The 15268-nt window shown below is 38.2% G+C and overlaps 1 protein-coding gene across 14 annotated transcripts in view; it reads right to left on the minus strand.

The window, feature by feature from the left end:
* Positions 1–15268, minus strand: part of SCEL (sciellin) — a 123796-nt gene that overhangs the window by 28561 nt on the left and 79967 nt on the right. For 9 of the 14 annotated variants that reach the window (XM_070408904.1, XM_070408903.1, XM_070408897.1 and 6 more), the window contains 7 exons: positions 14330–14389; positions 13670–13729; positions 12726–12785; positions 8678–8728; positions 1876–1935; positions 1692–1751; positions 1489–1545 (listed from right to left, as the gene is read on the minus strand). In XM_070408904.1, coding sequence (XP_070265005.1) covers positions 1489–1545; positions 1692–1751; positions 1876–1935; positions 8678–8728; positions 12726–12785; positions 13670–13729; positions 14330–14389 — 408 coding nt within the window. The remainder of the gene's footprint in view (positions 1–1488; positions 1546–1691; positions 1752–1875; positions 1936–8677; positions 8729–12725; positions 12786–13669; positions 13730–14329; positions 14390–15268) is intronic. The other 5 variants (XM_070408906.1, XM_070408905.1, XM_070408902.1 and 2 more) reach the window with 2 other exon arrangements.

Raw genomic sequence — 15268 nt, forward strand, 5'->3', positions numbered from 1 at the left:
ACAACTTCAAGCATACCAACATCAGAATTATAGGGGTGCAAGAAGAAGAGAGAGAACAAGATATTGAAAACCTATTTGAAGAAATAATGACAGAAAACTTCCCCTAGCTGGTGAAAGAAATAGACTTACAAGTCCAGGAAGCACAGAGAACCCCAAACAAAAGGAATCCAAAGAGGACCACACCAAGACACATCATCATTAAAATGCCAAGAGCAAAAGACAAAGAGAGAATCTTAAAAGCAGCAAGAGAAAAAAAGTCAGTTACCTACAAGGGAGTACCCATACGACTGTCAGCTGATTTCTCAACAGAAACTATGCAGGCCAGAAGAGAGTGCCAAGAAATATTCAAAGTGATGAATAGCAAGAACCTACAACCTACATTACTTTACCCAGCAAAGCTATCATTCAGAATTGAAGGTCAGATAAAGAGCTTCACAGGTAAGAAAAAGCTAAAGGAGTTCATCACCACTAAACCAGCATTATATGAAATGCTGAAAGGTGTTCTTTAAGAAGAGGAAGAAGAAAAAGGTAAAGATAAAAATTATGAACAGCAAATACATATCTATCAACAAGTGAATCTAAAAATCAAGTGAATAAAAAATCTGATGAACAGAGTAAACTGGTGAATATAATAGAACCAGGGGCATGGAAAGGGAGTGGACAGACAATTCTTGGGGGGAAAGGGGTGTGGGGGTGCAGGAAGAGACTGGACAAAAATCGTACACCTATGGATGAGGACAGTGGGAGGGGTAAGGGCAGAGGGTGAGGTGGGAACTGGGTGGAGGAGAGCTATGGGGGGAAAAAAAGAGGAACACCTGTAATAATCTGAACAATAAAGATTTAATTTTTAAAAAATAAAAATAAATAAATAAAAACTGGCATACTTCACGCATAAAAAAAATTTCAAGTCAGTAGAACAGTCTGGACATCTAATGCACTCTGGTGCATTTATCTATTAACTATTAATAAAGCCCTTTAGGTGAATGATATGACATGAAGATGATGAACAATAAGATATTTGTAGAACTCAACTGTAAGTTCAAGGCTAAAATCTGCTGTCACATTGTGAGCCCACCCTAGCTGTGAATCTATAGTTTCAAAGACCCTGAGTAGCCTTTCCGATCTCAGGAGGTATCAATATGAACCATAAGTTTGGCTCAGTTTCCCCAAAACACTTTTTCTTACTTAATTTCGCTCATTTTTCATTTCAGTTCTGACAGTCTATTTCCTAAATACAACAAACACCACATTGTCTTGGTGCAAATAAAAAGTACAGAACTGAGTCTAAAGCATTACATTGATTCCAGAAGGGTATAACATGTTTCCTTGCTGAACAGGAAACACCAGGGTTATAGATGTGTCCCCATGTGACACTAAAGCAAAATAAAAGGCTTCAAGAAAGAAAGACAAGACGAGCAAAGAAAAGAAAGAAAATACCTAACCCAGAACCTTAAGAACATGTCATGATAGTTAGGCAAAGTCACTAACCGTGTTGTGTTCCTGAGAGCGGACGGTTGCACTTTAATAAGATTGTCCAAGCCTTGGCTATTATTCAAAAGAGAAGAAAATAAGTTCAGGTTAGCGATGGGTTTTTGGTGGTACTAGTTCAACAAAGCAACATTTTACAAACCCGCTGCACCCTGGGACCACAGACTCATGAAAACATGATATGACAGATTTTATGTGATCACCTCTGACTGCTTCGGACCGCTGAGGGGTTCACTCTGATGAGGGTATCGAGATCTTGGTTTCTTTAGAGAAAAATAAAAAGATTGCCGATGAATGAGAAGGTTCTTTTGACAAGATCATGAAGGTTATAAATCTGTTTAGAATACTGATAAGACTAAAGCAGAAAAATTAATATAGTTCTATTACCTCTGATTGTTGGTGAGAGTTTCAGGATTCACTTTGATGAGCTTGTTGAGTTCTTGATTTCTTTAAGTGGAAAAAAAATGAAGGCAGCTCTGTTAGTGGTAATAAGGGTTTAAGTTGGTTGGAAATAGGAAGGAAGGATTTGTTATCTTATCACTTAGTTTGAGACATATTGATTTGGCCCAGAACAGCCTAGAAATAAGTTTTGTTAACCAACACTCTGAAAACTATTTGTGTTTTTAATTTAAATGTTTTTTTATTGACTTCAGAGAGGAAGGGAGAGGGAGAGAGAGATAGAGACATCAATGATGAGAAAGAATCATTGATTGGCTGCCTCCTGCATGCGCCCTACTGGGGGTTGAGCCCACAACCCGGGCATGGGCCCTTGATCGAAATCGAACTCAGGACCCTTCAGTCCACAGGCCAATACTCTATCCCCTGATCCAAACCAGCTAGAGCCACTCTGAAATGTTTTAACTTTATGAAGATACAAACTGATTCTAATGACCTTGCTATTTTAAAAATCATATTCATCAACTAAATATCCTATATCAGTGGTCGGCAAACCACAGCTCACGAGCCACATGCGGCTCTTTGGCCCCTTGAGTGTGGCTCTTCCACAAAATACCACATGCAGGTGCACACGTACAGTGCGATTGAAACTTCGTGGCCCATGCGCAGAAGTCGGTTTTTGGCCTGGGCAAGTCTATTTTGAAGAAGTGGCGTTAGAAGAAGTGGGGGGTGTTGGTCAGTAGGGCCACGGGATACGCAGTGCGGGGGAGGCGCGCTTGATTCATGCACAAGTTGAGTGAGCCAGTCAGTCAGCAGTCTCATTGTGCAGTGGTTAGTGCTAGTCGTGTCCGCAAATCACGTGCGGGTGACAAAAGTACCTACTCGAAGCATAAAGTTACCTGTATTCTTCCAACCAGCTGCAAATCCTACAGTATTTTTGTCATTAATTTAAGAATTGTAATTATTTTGTGTTGGTGGCTTTATTATTATTTTAGCAAAAGCCAGCTTAGGAGTACCCTAATTAAGTTAATAACAATGTACCTACCTATATAGTTTAAGTTTAAAAAATTTGGCTCTCAAAAGAAATTTCAATCGTTGTACTGTTGATATTTGGCTCTGTTGACTAATGAGTTTGTTGACCACTGTCCTATATAATAAAAGCCCAGTGACCGAACAGCAGAACGACCAGAATGACTGGGCAACCAGTCGTGCACTGATCAGATGCGAACTGACCACCAGGGGGCAGACACTCAGTGCAGGAGCTGCCCCCTGGTGGTCAGTGCACTCCCACAGTGGAAGTGCCACTCAGCTGACCTGGATAAGCAGTGCTCCCACAGCAGGCCGATCCCTGAAGGTCACACCCCCAACCAGTGCATGAATCCATGCACCAGGCCTCTAGTATATATATATTTAAATATAAGCTCTAAAATTAGGATTACACTTAACATAAGATTTGGCAAAAGTGAGTTTCAGCAATCCATCAAAATTGAGTTTTCTTCCCTCTATGATGACTGCAAAACCAAATTAAACTCCGTTGTTCATGGTCAAATGAATAACATCCTCTGAAAATGTCCAATTCCTATTTGAAGTCCTAACAGTTTCTTTTCCCAGTCGCAGAACAATATTTGCTTTCACATGGTTTGCCAACATTCACTGCCTCATTGTGTATAATGCCTGTTTTAAAGGCTGGAAAGTTGTGACTTTTCAAAGTGTTCCTCTAACCTCCTTTTTAATATCTATTCAAAGAAATACAATAGCCTGCCATGTCAAGAGGTCACAGGACTGACATCTGCTGCCAGCAGCATCTTGGACAGCAACCTGGCTGTACTGCCTTCCCTCCAACAACCCTTTTTAATCATATAAAAATAAAATATATTTTACTCATGGAAAACATTGATGTGAGGGAAGGGGAGCCTCTTAGAGGTTAATCATCAAAAAGGTCTGAGAAAGGTCCCCAGACTAGACCTCTCCATAGGATGTGCTTTCCACCAGCCCATGGATTCACTCAGTTGATCACCTTTCTTAGATCTCTGTGGTAGGCAGAAAGCCACTCATTGAATTTTCACTGTTTGAATTATCTTCAATAATATTATTCTCAAAAATAATCAACTGGTATCTACAATCACTATTAAAAGAATGATTAACATATGAAAAATATACATTGCAAAAAAACCTATCAATCTGTCATAAGGCAAAATCATCCCTGAAAGATAACAATTTTAAAAATTAGGTTAATGTGACATATTAGAAGAAAAAAATACAAAGAATGAAACTTTGTAGAGGAGAAAATATGCTCAAAAGCCAGAATATTTCAATGTATAAAATTAACCATAAACAGAACTTCCATTTTAACTGTTCTGCTGAACGTAGAAAATTTGATTCATCCAACTACCTAGAACAGTGATTGTGAAGCCCAATAAAGAAATTAAAAAAAGAGAAAGAAATATATTTTACATCACAGCCCAATACTAAGCTCTTTATTCAGACAGACACACACACACAATGAAATATAAATTTCATAAACTAATACCCTCACTACATAAGAACTCTCATTTTCTACTCTATTTAATTTATTTTACTTAATTGAGAAAAAATTCTGATTGCCATTCACTAAATTAATTACAAAACCCTTTAATGGGTTGCAACCCACAGTTTGAGAAATACTAACTTATAAAACATAAATGTACGCTATATTCTATTCCTAGTCCTAAAAAGACAATACTGTGTGTTAATAAAACAAGGATCTCAGTAACAGTCCTGAATTGCCTTGATTGACAGTACATGCAATTTATCTCAATGAATTGAAAACAACAAATTTATAGAGTTGTTTTTTCAGGCCCTGGGTAACTACAACCACAGGAATCTTATATCTACCTTTTTTCGAGGAAAAATATAACATGTTTTCTACTGAGGTTACTGATTTCATTTATTTTGCCTTAAGGATGTAGTAAAGGGACACATTAGAATATTAAAACCTATTATTACTTCCATGTACTCTAAAAGCTGTAAAGTACTTGGCAGTAATCATTCTATGAAGTAATCACTCAAATGACCCATTAAAGCAGTAAAATCACCTCCTGGCTGTCCCATGGCAAGAGCAATAATCCCAGCCTTACAGCCTCCTCTATTTCCCGAGGTTCTTAATTAACTTTCATTTATTTTAAGATCAAAGTCTGTGTGCTGTGGTTTAAAGAATGGTAGTCAGGCTAAGACTTAGGCTAGAAATTAGAAGAACTCACAGAAGACAGATTTTTGGCCTGGGCCTCAGTATTCTCATCTGTAAAATGGGGAGATTGGATTGGGTCATCTCTAAGGCTCTGCCCATCTCTAATATCTTCTACTCCTAGGAATCTATGAATCTGAAATTTACCACTTGTCATGTTTATTAAGTTAGCTATTCAATGCCTTTTTTTAGTTTTAAACGTAACGCACTAAGAATTCATTCTATATCCAGCAAGCAGTACGTGAGTATTCTAAAATGTAATATATTAAATTGACAACCTATTATTGTCTTGGAATAACATCTCTGGTATATAATTAGCTTTAATCTATGATAATTGCCTGCTGTTAATAGGATTCAGTATGTCTACTGAATTCTCTTTGTGGCATTCATGGCCTATAATTGTATCTCGTGTGCTACTCATGACACCAACTAGTAGTTGTAAGCTTCAAACCAGTTGGTGCTCAATAATTACTTAGAGCACAGAACTACTATCAGTATCCCACCAGTTTTCTCTACGTCCCTAGTTAAATCGCCTGCCTTTTCTGAATCTTAAATTCCTCTTCTGTAAATTGATTAGGTTAAATTGAAACAGAGGTTTTCAAAATTGTTCAAACTAACTAGGATATGAGTTCCTTGAAGTTCCTTCATTTCACCTCTAAGATTTTGCAATTTTCATATGTACCAACTAAACTCAAGAAGAAAAATCATAAAAACATTGTCAAGATATAGTATATAACATATATAATAGTAATGTATAATGATATAAAACTAATCATATAACCAGAGACAAAAAGTGAATTATATCATCTTACACATGTGTACTACTTAATGAATTATCAAAATTTAGGGCCATAACTTTGCTGGGAGCAGCAAACCATCTAAGAAACAATAAACATCATAAAGTTTCCACTAAGTATCAAAAAAATACTCTTCAAAAACAAGGATGAATGATATTTGCTGGCCATGAGTCTAATGAAGTGTCTGAGTGTTTTTTAAAATTATATTATTTTTTAATTAATTCAAGAGATAAAGGTATTAATATCAGTTCTACAAAACAAACAGCACATAGACCAGTTACGTTCCTACTACAATCACTCTCTTCAATTGCTTTACTTGAAGCTGAAAAAAGTGAAGCCACCACATATTTTTTTCAGCTGCCTCTCTTTCTTGCTATTAACAAATAGGTAATCTAAATTTCCAGGGACATTTAAAAACTGTGATGCTGTTGCCCCAACCAGTGTACTCAGTGGTTAGAGCGCCAGTCTGTGCACCGAATGATTGTGGGTTTGATTCCAGGTCTTGGGCAAGTACCTGGGGTGCAGGTGTGAACCCAGCCACAGTTGGGTGTGTGGGGGAGGCAACCAATCAATGTCTTTCTCACATCAATGTTTCTCTGTCTCTCTCTCTCTTTCTGTCTCCCTCTCCTTCCCTTACACGCTCTCTAAAAATCAAGAGAAAACATATCCTTGGGTGAGGGTTAACAATTAATTAATTTAAAAAGGTATGATGCTTTTAAAAGACATATTCCATTTGTAAATAGAATGATTATAAGTCATTTATATTCTTGTTGTGTTTAGTTAAGGAGAAACAAAACGTTACAAAACAACAACAACAAAAAGAAACATCCTTCTCTTACCCAGCCATTTTTTTCTGACAGCTTTGGGGCTTAGATTACTAAATGTATTAAGAACTTTTTCACTGCTAAAATAAAATAAAATAAAATAAAATAAAATAAAATAAAATAAAATAAAATATCAAATTCAAATGGAAATCAGCAAATTTTATGACTGGCATTTTTTTTCTTTTGCCACTTGAATCATTCAATGGAATCTACATAAAAAGCGATAAATCTACTGTTTCTACTTTATATACATTAGTTATCTTCTTTAAATCCTCAAAACAACCTAATAAGACGTTTACTATCACCCCTCCTTTACAAAGAAACTCGACTTCAGAGAAGTTAAGACACTCTTGGGGGCCAGGTGCCTAAGAAGTGACTGAGGGTGAACCAGGATTGAAACACTGTGATGCTGTTGCCCCAGCATTGAAGATTGAAACCATGGCAACTGGATCCCAAACCCCATGCTCCTTTCTGCTAACACCCTTCCTCTCTCTCTGTTAATGATTCTTTATATCTGCACAAGGCTTTTCACTGACATTATCTTCCCAAGAATGAAAGGTAGCTTGGAGTTAGCTGCTCTGTCATGCTTTTCTTAACTTCTGTTCCATTGTATAATGGGTCTTAACTTCTCAAGAAGACAGAAACAAATTCAATGTCACAAAAAGTATCTTAAATATACGAATGTTATGTTGCTGATTTTCTTAGGAGTCATTTAAAAAATAATCCTTGGGTTTGTGAAGGAGTAGAAAGCCAATATTCTTTAATTTATTCAGTTTTATAAACTTAATATTTATTTACTGTAAATTTACAATAATAAACTAGTTTTGGTATTTTGTGTCAAAATGAATTTCTCAAGTAGCAATCTGTATATATAAAACCCTGCCCTAACCGATTTGGCTCAGTGGATAGAGCATCGGCCTTCGGACTCAAGGGTCCCAGGTTCGATGCCAGTCAAGGGCATGTACCTTGGTTGTGGGCACATCCCCAGTGGGGAGTGTGCAGGAGGCAGCTGATCGATGTTCCTCTCTCATCGATGTTTCTAACTCTCTATCCCTCTCCCTTCCTCTCTGTAAAAAAATCAATAAAATATATTAAAAAAAACAAAAAAAAACCCTAAGCGACCAGATGACTGACTGGTAGCTATGATGCACACTGACCACCAGGGGGGAGACGCTCAATGCAGGAGCTGCCCCCTGGTGGTCAGTGTGTTCCCACAGCCCACAGCGGGAGCGCCTCTCAGCTGACCAACAGGTGCCAGATGCTGGGCTGGGAGCACCGCTGCAGTAGTGCAAGCTTCCTCCCCGGACACTCCCTCTGCATTTTCCTCCCCCATGAGCTGGCAGGTAAGGCCGGGCTGTAGAGGTGTAGGGGTCCACTGATCCCCACAGGCCAGGCCGAGGGACCCCACTGGTGCATGAACCCATGCACCGGGCCTCTAGTTATACAGAATTAGCTTCAATATTATTATTTTAAACAATATTCTAATGAAATAAATGGAAGCAATAATAAAAGAAAAATCTTTATAGCATTATTATACATCAACAAATCAATTTGCCCTAGACAGTTTGGATCAGCGGATAGATCATCTACCTGTGCACCAAAGGGTCCTGGGTTCCATTCCAGTCAAGGGCACGTATGTTGGTTGCAGACTCCTCCCCAGCCCTGGCCCTGGTCAGGGTGCATGCAGGAAGTAACCAATCAATGTGTTTCTCTCATATTGATATTTCTCTCTGTCTTTCCCTCTCTAGCACTCTCTCTAGAAGTCAATGGAAAAATATCCTCGGGTGAGGATTGAAAACAAAATAAAACAAAACAAAAAACACAAATTAATTTGTTCTCTTTATTTCTCATGTCCTCTTGCAAAATGTCCTTAGCCAAATAACTAATTTTATTTTTTGGCATAAATTGGAGAGTTGCTCAGGAGTCTTGAATAATCTTAATAAGCTTACCTTTTGTTTGTTGAGGGGGTCACTTTGATAAGATTGTTCAGGTCTTGGTTCCTAAAACAATGTTATAAGTTTCAATAGCTGGTAAAATCAACTAAAATCAATAATGTGCATATTTTTTCAACCTTAATATTTAATTAAATGATTGTTGCTAATTTAATTTTTTATTGATTGATTTTAGGGAAAAAGATAGAGGAGGGGACAGAGAGTAATACAGATTTGTTATTCTACTGATTTATGCATTCATTGGTTGATTCTTATATGTGCCCTGACTGGGGAATCAAACCCACAACCTTGGAAGATCCGGACAACACTCTAAGCAACTGAGCTACCTGGCGAGGGCTGATTGTTGCTAATTTAAAACTTCATCATTATTTAAATTCTTTTTTTAGCCCTAGGAAAAAACAGATTGCTACTATCCATTTCTTGCATAATTTTGTACTTATGAAAATTCATTTTCATTTTATTTTATTTCTTTAAAGGTAACCTCAAATTTAAATTACTTACAAACTCCTTATTATCCATATTATATTTTATAGTAGAACTAGAAGCCTGGTGCACGAAATTTGTGCACTGGGAGGTGGGGGTCCCTCAGCCCAGCCTGCCCCTCTCACAGTCCGGGAGCCCTCAGTGGATGTCCTACTGACAGCCACAGTCTGGCAGCAGAGGCTCAGAGCAGGCGCCGTGTTTGTGTGTGTGTGTGTGTCTGCTGGAAGCCTGCCCCCAGCCACATCGGAGGCTCAGAGCAGGCACCTCATCTGTGTGTGTGTGTGTGTGTGTGTGCGCGTGAGTGAGTGTGTGTGTCCCCGTTGGGGGCCTGCCCCCAGCCGCATCGGAGGCTCAGAGCAGTTGCCCTGTGTGTGTGTGTGTGTGTGTGTGTGTGTGTATTGTCCCTACTGGGGGCCTGCCACCAGCTGCGTAGGAGGCTTGGAGCAGGTGCCCCGTGTGTGTGTGTGTGTGTGTGTGTGTGTGTGTGTGTGTGTGTCTGCTAGGGGTATGCCCCCAGCCACACTGTGGAGGCTTGGAGCAGGTGCCCCTCTGTGTTGATCTCTCAGGCTCCTGGCCTTGCCTGTGTGTTGTTCTCCCCCTTGAGCTGTGGCCAGGGTGGGGTGCTGCCTGCAAGCCCCTCTTGCCTGCTCACGGATCACTGTGGCACCCCGTGAGCAGGCCCAGCTGAGTGCTGCCTGCTGGGGGCTGCCTGTGGGCAGCACTTTCCTGCTCCCGCATCACCATGGCCCAGGATTAGGCCCTGCTGGGGGCTGCCTGCCGCCATGCTTGCCTGCTTCAGGGCCATGCGATCTGCTCGCGGTCGCCAAGGCAATGCCTGCTGGGCTCACGTTACCAGGGTGACACCGCCAGTGTCCTGCCCCGCTGCTATGGGAGCAGCCATCTTTGTCGTGGAGTTACAGTTAATTTGCATATTACTCTTTTATTAGATAGGATTAGCATTTAGAATATTTTTGGAGGTTTTAATGGATAAGAGGGAAATATAAAATTGCTCATCATTTTCATGTCTCCCATATTTCTCTCCCTCTCCTCAAAAAAAACCCAACCAACTAAACAAACATAAAAACTGAGACTTTCAAAAAATAGTTATTTTCTGATTCTAAGGCACATAGTAATATACATAACATGAATATGCAATATTGAGGTTACAACAAAATATAAATCAAATCACTTCAGAATCAAACTTTATGCAATGCTAAATCAGAACTAGTAAGACTTCAGATTATAAAACTTGTCTTTATTCTAAACATTCAAATAGGCAATCATAACTTTAAAGGGACATTTCTGCTATTACACTGGGCTTTCATACAAACCCTAATACCAAAGAGCCTGAATAAAAACCCTAATTTGATATACTTCATTGTGGGGACACAGTTATAGGTCCTGAGGAGAAACAAAGATCAGAAAGGCTTATATAACTTAAATAATTTTTAGGATTAACCTGTAAACTCATTTTATGTACATATCTTCCCATGTGCACTATGTTAAACTATATGAAATTATCATTTGGTGGGTCAAAAATGAATATCAATCATTTTATAAGTTTCAACATAATAGGATAATTTCTTTGCTATTTTTTTTTAATGATTTTTAAAATTGATTTGAGAGAGAGCGAGAGGGAGAGAGAGATAGAAACATTGATCGGTTGCCTCCTGCACGTCCCTTACTGGGGATTGATCCTGCAACCTGGGCATGTGCCCTGACTAGGAATTGAACTGGCAACCTCCTGATGCATGGGACGATGCTCAACCAACTGAGCCACATTGGCCGGACTGCTATCTTCTTTGATTTAAGCATTGAGTAGTGCTACAAGGACCCAACAATTAAGAAAAAATAGTAACAATAACACTAATAGATAATGGCTAATAAGTACTTGAGCGCTGAGTGCTTTACAAGCTCGATCTTATCTAATTTTTGTAGTAACTCACTTTACAGGTAAATAAGCTCCAGCTTAAAAGAGATTAAGCCAATTGTCCAAGAGTGTACAGCTGTAGAAACTAAGTATTTTTGGAAGAGGAACAAGGGAGACCTATCTTTCATTGAATCTTAATCTGCAAAGTAAAGTATTACATAGCCTCTAAACTCAATATCTGACTCCCAGACAAAGACAATAAAAAAAAAAACAACTAAGGACAATTTAGCACTAAATATTCAGATAAAATAGTGATGAAATTTTTGGGTAACCATAAAATAAATTAAAATATATGAAAAGGGTGGGGATGGGTGGGCAGTAGGCTGTGTTTGGGAAGTTACCCCAACTATATTCAGAATTCATCTTTCACACCCACATAAAATACTATCTAGTCCAGCCTGCAGTCTGGTTTTGTAAATAAAGTTTTATTGGAACACAGACACACCCATTTGTTTATAATATACTATGTATGGCTGCCAGTTGACTAGTTAAAACAGAACTGTTTTGGACTCCCCAGATCTTAAATATTTACTGTCTAGCCTTCAAGCAAAAGTTGCTGTCTCCTGATCTAGCCTAAGACTCTTTCTATGATAGCTACATAGTGTAAAAGAAGAGCATTCCTATGTGAAAAGATAGGAAATCTACCAGAAAAAAAAATATTCCTTAGTACCTTTTGTATTTAACTCATGTTCAAACTACCATGACAATATATGTTTATAGCATCATGGTTTTGTCATCTTTTTGCTTACTTAACATGATGTGTCTTAGAGAAAATTCCCTCTATATAAAAGACAAATGTCATTTTTTTAAAATGTGCTTTTATTGGTTTTAGAGAGGAAGGGAGAGGGAGAGAAAGACAGAAACATCAATGATGAGAAGGAATCATCTATAGGCTGCCTCCTGCATATCCCCTAGGGGGAATTGAGCCTGCAACCCAGGCAAGTGCCCTGGCTGGGAATCCAACCACGACCTCCTGATTCATGAGTTGATGCTCAACCACTGAGCAACACTGGCGAGGCAGAGAAATGTCATTTTTTATATTCCTTATTATTTCAATGAACTAAGAATAATTTTTTCAAATGACCTTTCAATTTTAGGGGGTTTTTGTTTGTTTTTGTGGGTTGTTTTCTTTTTGTGGTAGACAGTAAGAATAGAGCGAATAAAGAAGGGAGGAAGAAGGAAGGAGAAATTTCCTTTGGGCTTGGCAGAGTGGGATAGAAGGTGTCAATAGGAAAAAGGGGGACATGTGTAAAACTTTCAACAATAAAGATTTTAAAAAATAAAAAATAAATAAAATAAAAAACAACCTTGTTTAGAGTACTTATCTCTAGGAAATTGTTTTGGGATGATGTTTCATCTCATGGGCAAGTCTGATTCGTTTTGAGGGAACCCCAAGCATGGAACACAAATCCCAAACTGATAAGAGATGTTCTAAAGAATTTCCTCTCCTCCACTAAAGCTCACAGCCAGGGAGCCCTGAACAAGAATGTAAATGCCAGATTGCTGACACGAAGCTATTGATTTTGAGTCCCATCTCTGGCTGTCTCCATGATGGGACAATAAATTTTATCATGTTTTTAAGTTAAATAGAAAAAAGGGGAATAAGAGATAGGAGAGTTCCATGAACCTCACCTTTGGTTAGTTCTGTTTGTTTCAGGAGCCACCTTGATGAGGCTGTCAACACTTTGGCCCCTTTAAGACATTAGAGAAATGATCAGATCAATGGTCAATTTATATCATGCAGTTGCAAATATTTATTAAAACTTAGGGACATTTTTATTATAAAATATTTTATTATGAAGTATTTATTATAACAGAGATATCTCAAAGGATTAAAGTTTTTCTGTGCTGACTGTGAATATATTTGTTGTGGCCCTAACTATAACTGCATAGAAATAATAAACAATAGCTAAAGCTTTTAGAAAATTTGTGATGGGTGAGGCACTGTTCTAAGTGATTTACATAATTAATGTGATTTAAACCTCACCTCAAATCTATGACAGAAGAACTATCCTCCCAATTTCACGAAGGGAAAAACTGAGACACAGAAAGATTAAGATTTTCCTACATGGCGAAGGGTGGCAGGGTTGAAATTTCAAGCTAAGCAATCTAACTCCAGAGTGCATGCACTTTCCATTACTCCAACCATCTTCCTGAGACGTAGTGTTGGAATTAGCGTTGGAAGTAACTAGAGCAGTTGGTCCAACTTCCTCGCTTTGAGGATGAGAAAAATGAAGCTCTAACAGGGAGGAACCGATCTGGTTCACACAGTGAGTGAGGGCAGAGCCAGGCCTGGACCCAATGTGAGGGTCCCAGTCCAGTTCTCTTTCCCCTTTCCTGTGCCATCCCTCTGCTCAACAAAATAAACAAATCAATGAATAAAAGTGTCCTGTCCATCCTGGAAAAACAACTATTCACCTAATTGGCCAAAATTGTTAACATTTTAGATATAAGGTTGTGGAGGTTACAAGGCTTTTTTTGAACTCTCAAGTGCCAGTCCGCTGAAATGATGATTTAATTCTATTTTAAGCACTGGGTCAGCATGAAATGAGAAAGAAGAGCTTATTAAATCTCACCCTTGCACACTTTTGTCTGTTCTTGGATTCACTTTGATGAGGTTATCAAGGTCTTTGGAACTTTAAACCAAAAAGCAAACACATAGTAGGTAAAAATGGAATTAAATCAACTGAGTATATTAATTTAAAGAATATATGTACTCAAGATGAATTATACTATTAAATTTTGGTATTTGAATTAATACCAGTTTATGCCCTTCATTTAAAAGAGAGAGAAAAAAAGACCTCTATGCCAATCATTGACACGCTGGCCAGTTCCTCATTTACCCTAAAATTAAACCGTAAAAGTAGGCAAGATTGATTTTTAAAAAAATATTCAGAAATTATTTAATGATTTGCCAAAAACTTTCACCTGGCCCCTTTGATGCTATAGCTATATTCTTTCTTGTTAATGATTTACATTTATACTGCATTTCTGCTTTAAAGGGATTTTATACCCATTATTGTTATATCCATTCTCTTAATAATCAAGTGACAAAGGTGGGAGAAACATTTTATAACTATAGAGGCCTAAGCCAGCGTGTTCAAGGCACCCATGTGGCAAATAATGGAGCCCAGACTTCCTGATTCAAACTCAAAGACTTTGCAACACAGCCTCTCTGAAGAGTGCCACAAATCTATGCAGCTGGGGAAGGAAGAATGATCAGACATAATCCTCACCCTGAGTTACTTCTGTTCACTTCAGGGGTCACTCTGCTGAGATTGTCAAGACTCTGGCCCCTTTAAAACATTAAAAAAATAAAAGAGATTAATAACAAGTGGGCAAAATTATTTATTAAAATTCAGAAACAGTATCAACACTTAGGGAGATCATGTCGAAGAGTTGAAGATTGGTAAAGGCAACTGCAGAAGAACGTAGGAACTTATACCTCTCTAAAACTCATGGAGACTCAGCGAGAGATTTTAATCTTGGAGCCATTATGCCACTAGCAAATGCCATACTAGGACTCTGTTTCTATCATGATTTATTTAATGCTATACTCTTGACCTTTGCCAGGTGCACTAAACATTTTGTAGTAATCCCTATATACGTCTCATGGCACATTCCAGAAGGCACCCTCTTAATAGCATACTTCAACATGCTGAGGAACTTTCAAATTAACTCTGGAGAATATATATTTTGAAAATGACACTCTTTAGAAAGTTTACTATTCACAATAATGGATTAAGATTAATATACCGGTTTGTAAATGTTCATGATATACAGCCCAGTATCTGCTTCTAGTACTTACAACTGTGTGTTAAAACTACGTATTTTTACTAGTTCTGTGTTGGCAACAAACAATATAAAGATTAAAATCCATGGAGTTCTGAAATGTAAAATATATTTACTATAATATAAAACTCTACATAGTCCCTGAAAACATGTCAGGACTTCATTGTTACCCTTTAGAGAAGCGGTTCTCAACCTGTGGGTCGAGACCCCTTTGGCGGTTGAACGACCCTTTCACAGGGGTCGCCTAAGACCATCCTGCATATCAGATATTTACATTACGATTCATAACAGTAGCAACATTACAGTTATGAAGTAGCAACGAAAATAATTTTATGGTTGGGTCACAACATGAGGAAATGTATTTAAAGGGCCAGAAGGTTGAG

The sequence above is a fragment of the Myotis yumanensis genome, unplaced genomic scaffold (assembly GCF_028538775.1).
Source record: "Myotis yumanensis isolate MYYU_CA2020_CCGP unplaced genomic scaffold, mMyoYum1.0.hap1 SCAF_3, whole genome shotgun sequence".
Taxonomy (NCBI): domain Eukaryota; kingdom Metazoa; phylum Chordata; class Mammalia; order Chiroptera; family Vespertilionidae; genus Myotis; species Myotis yumanensis.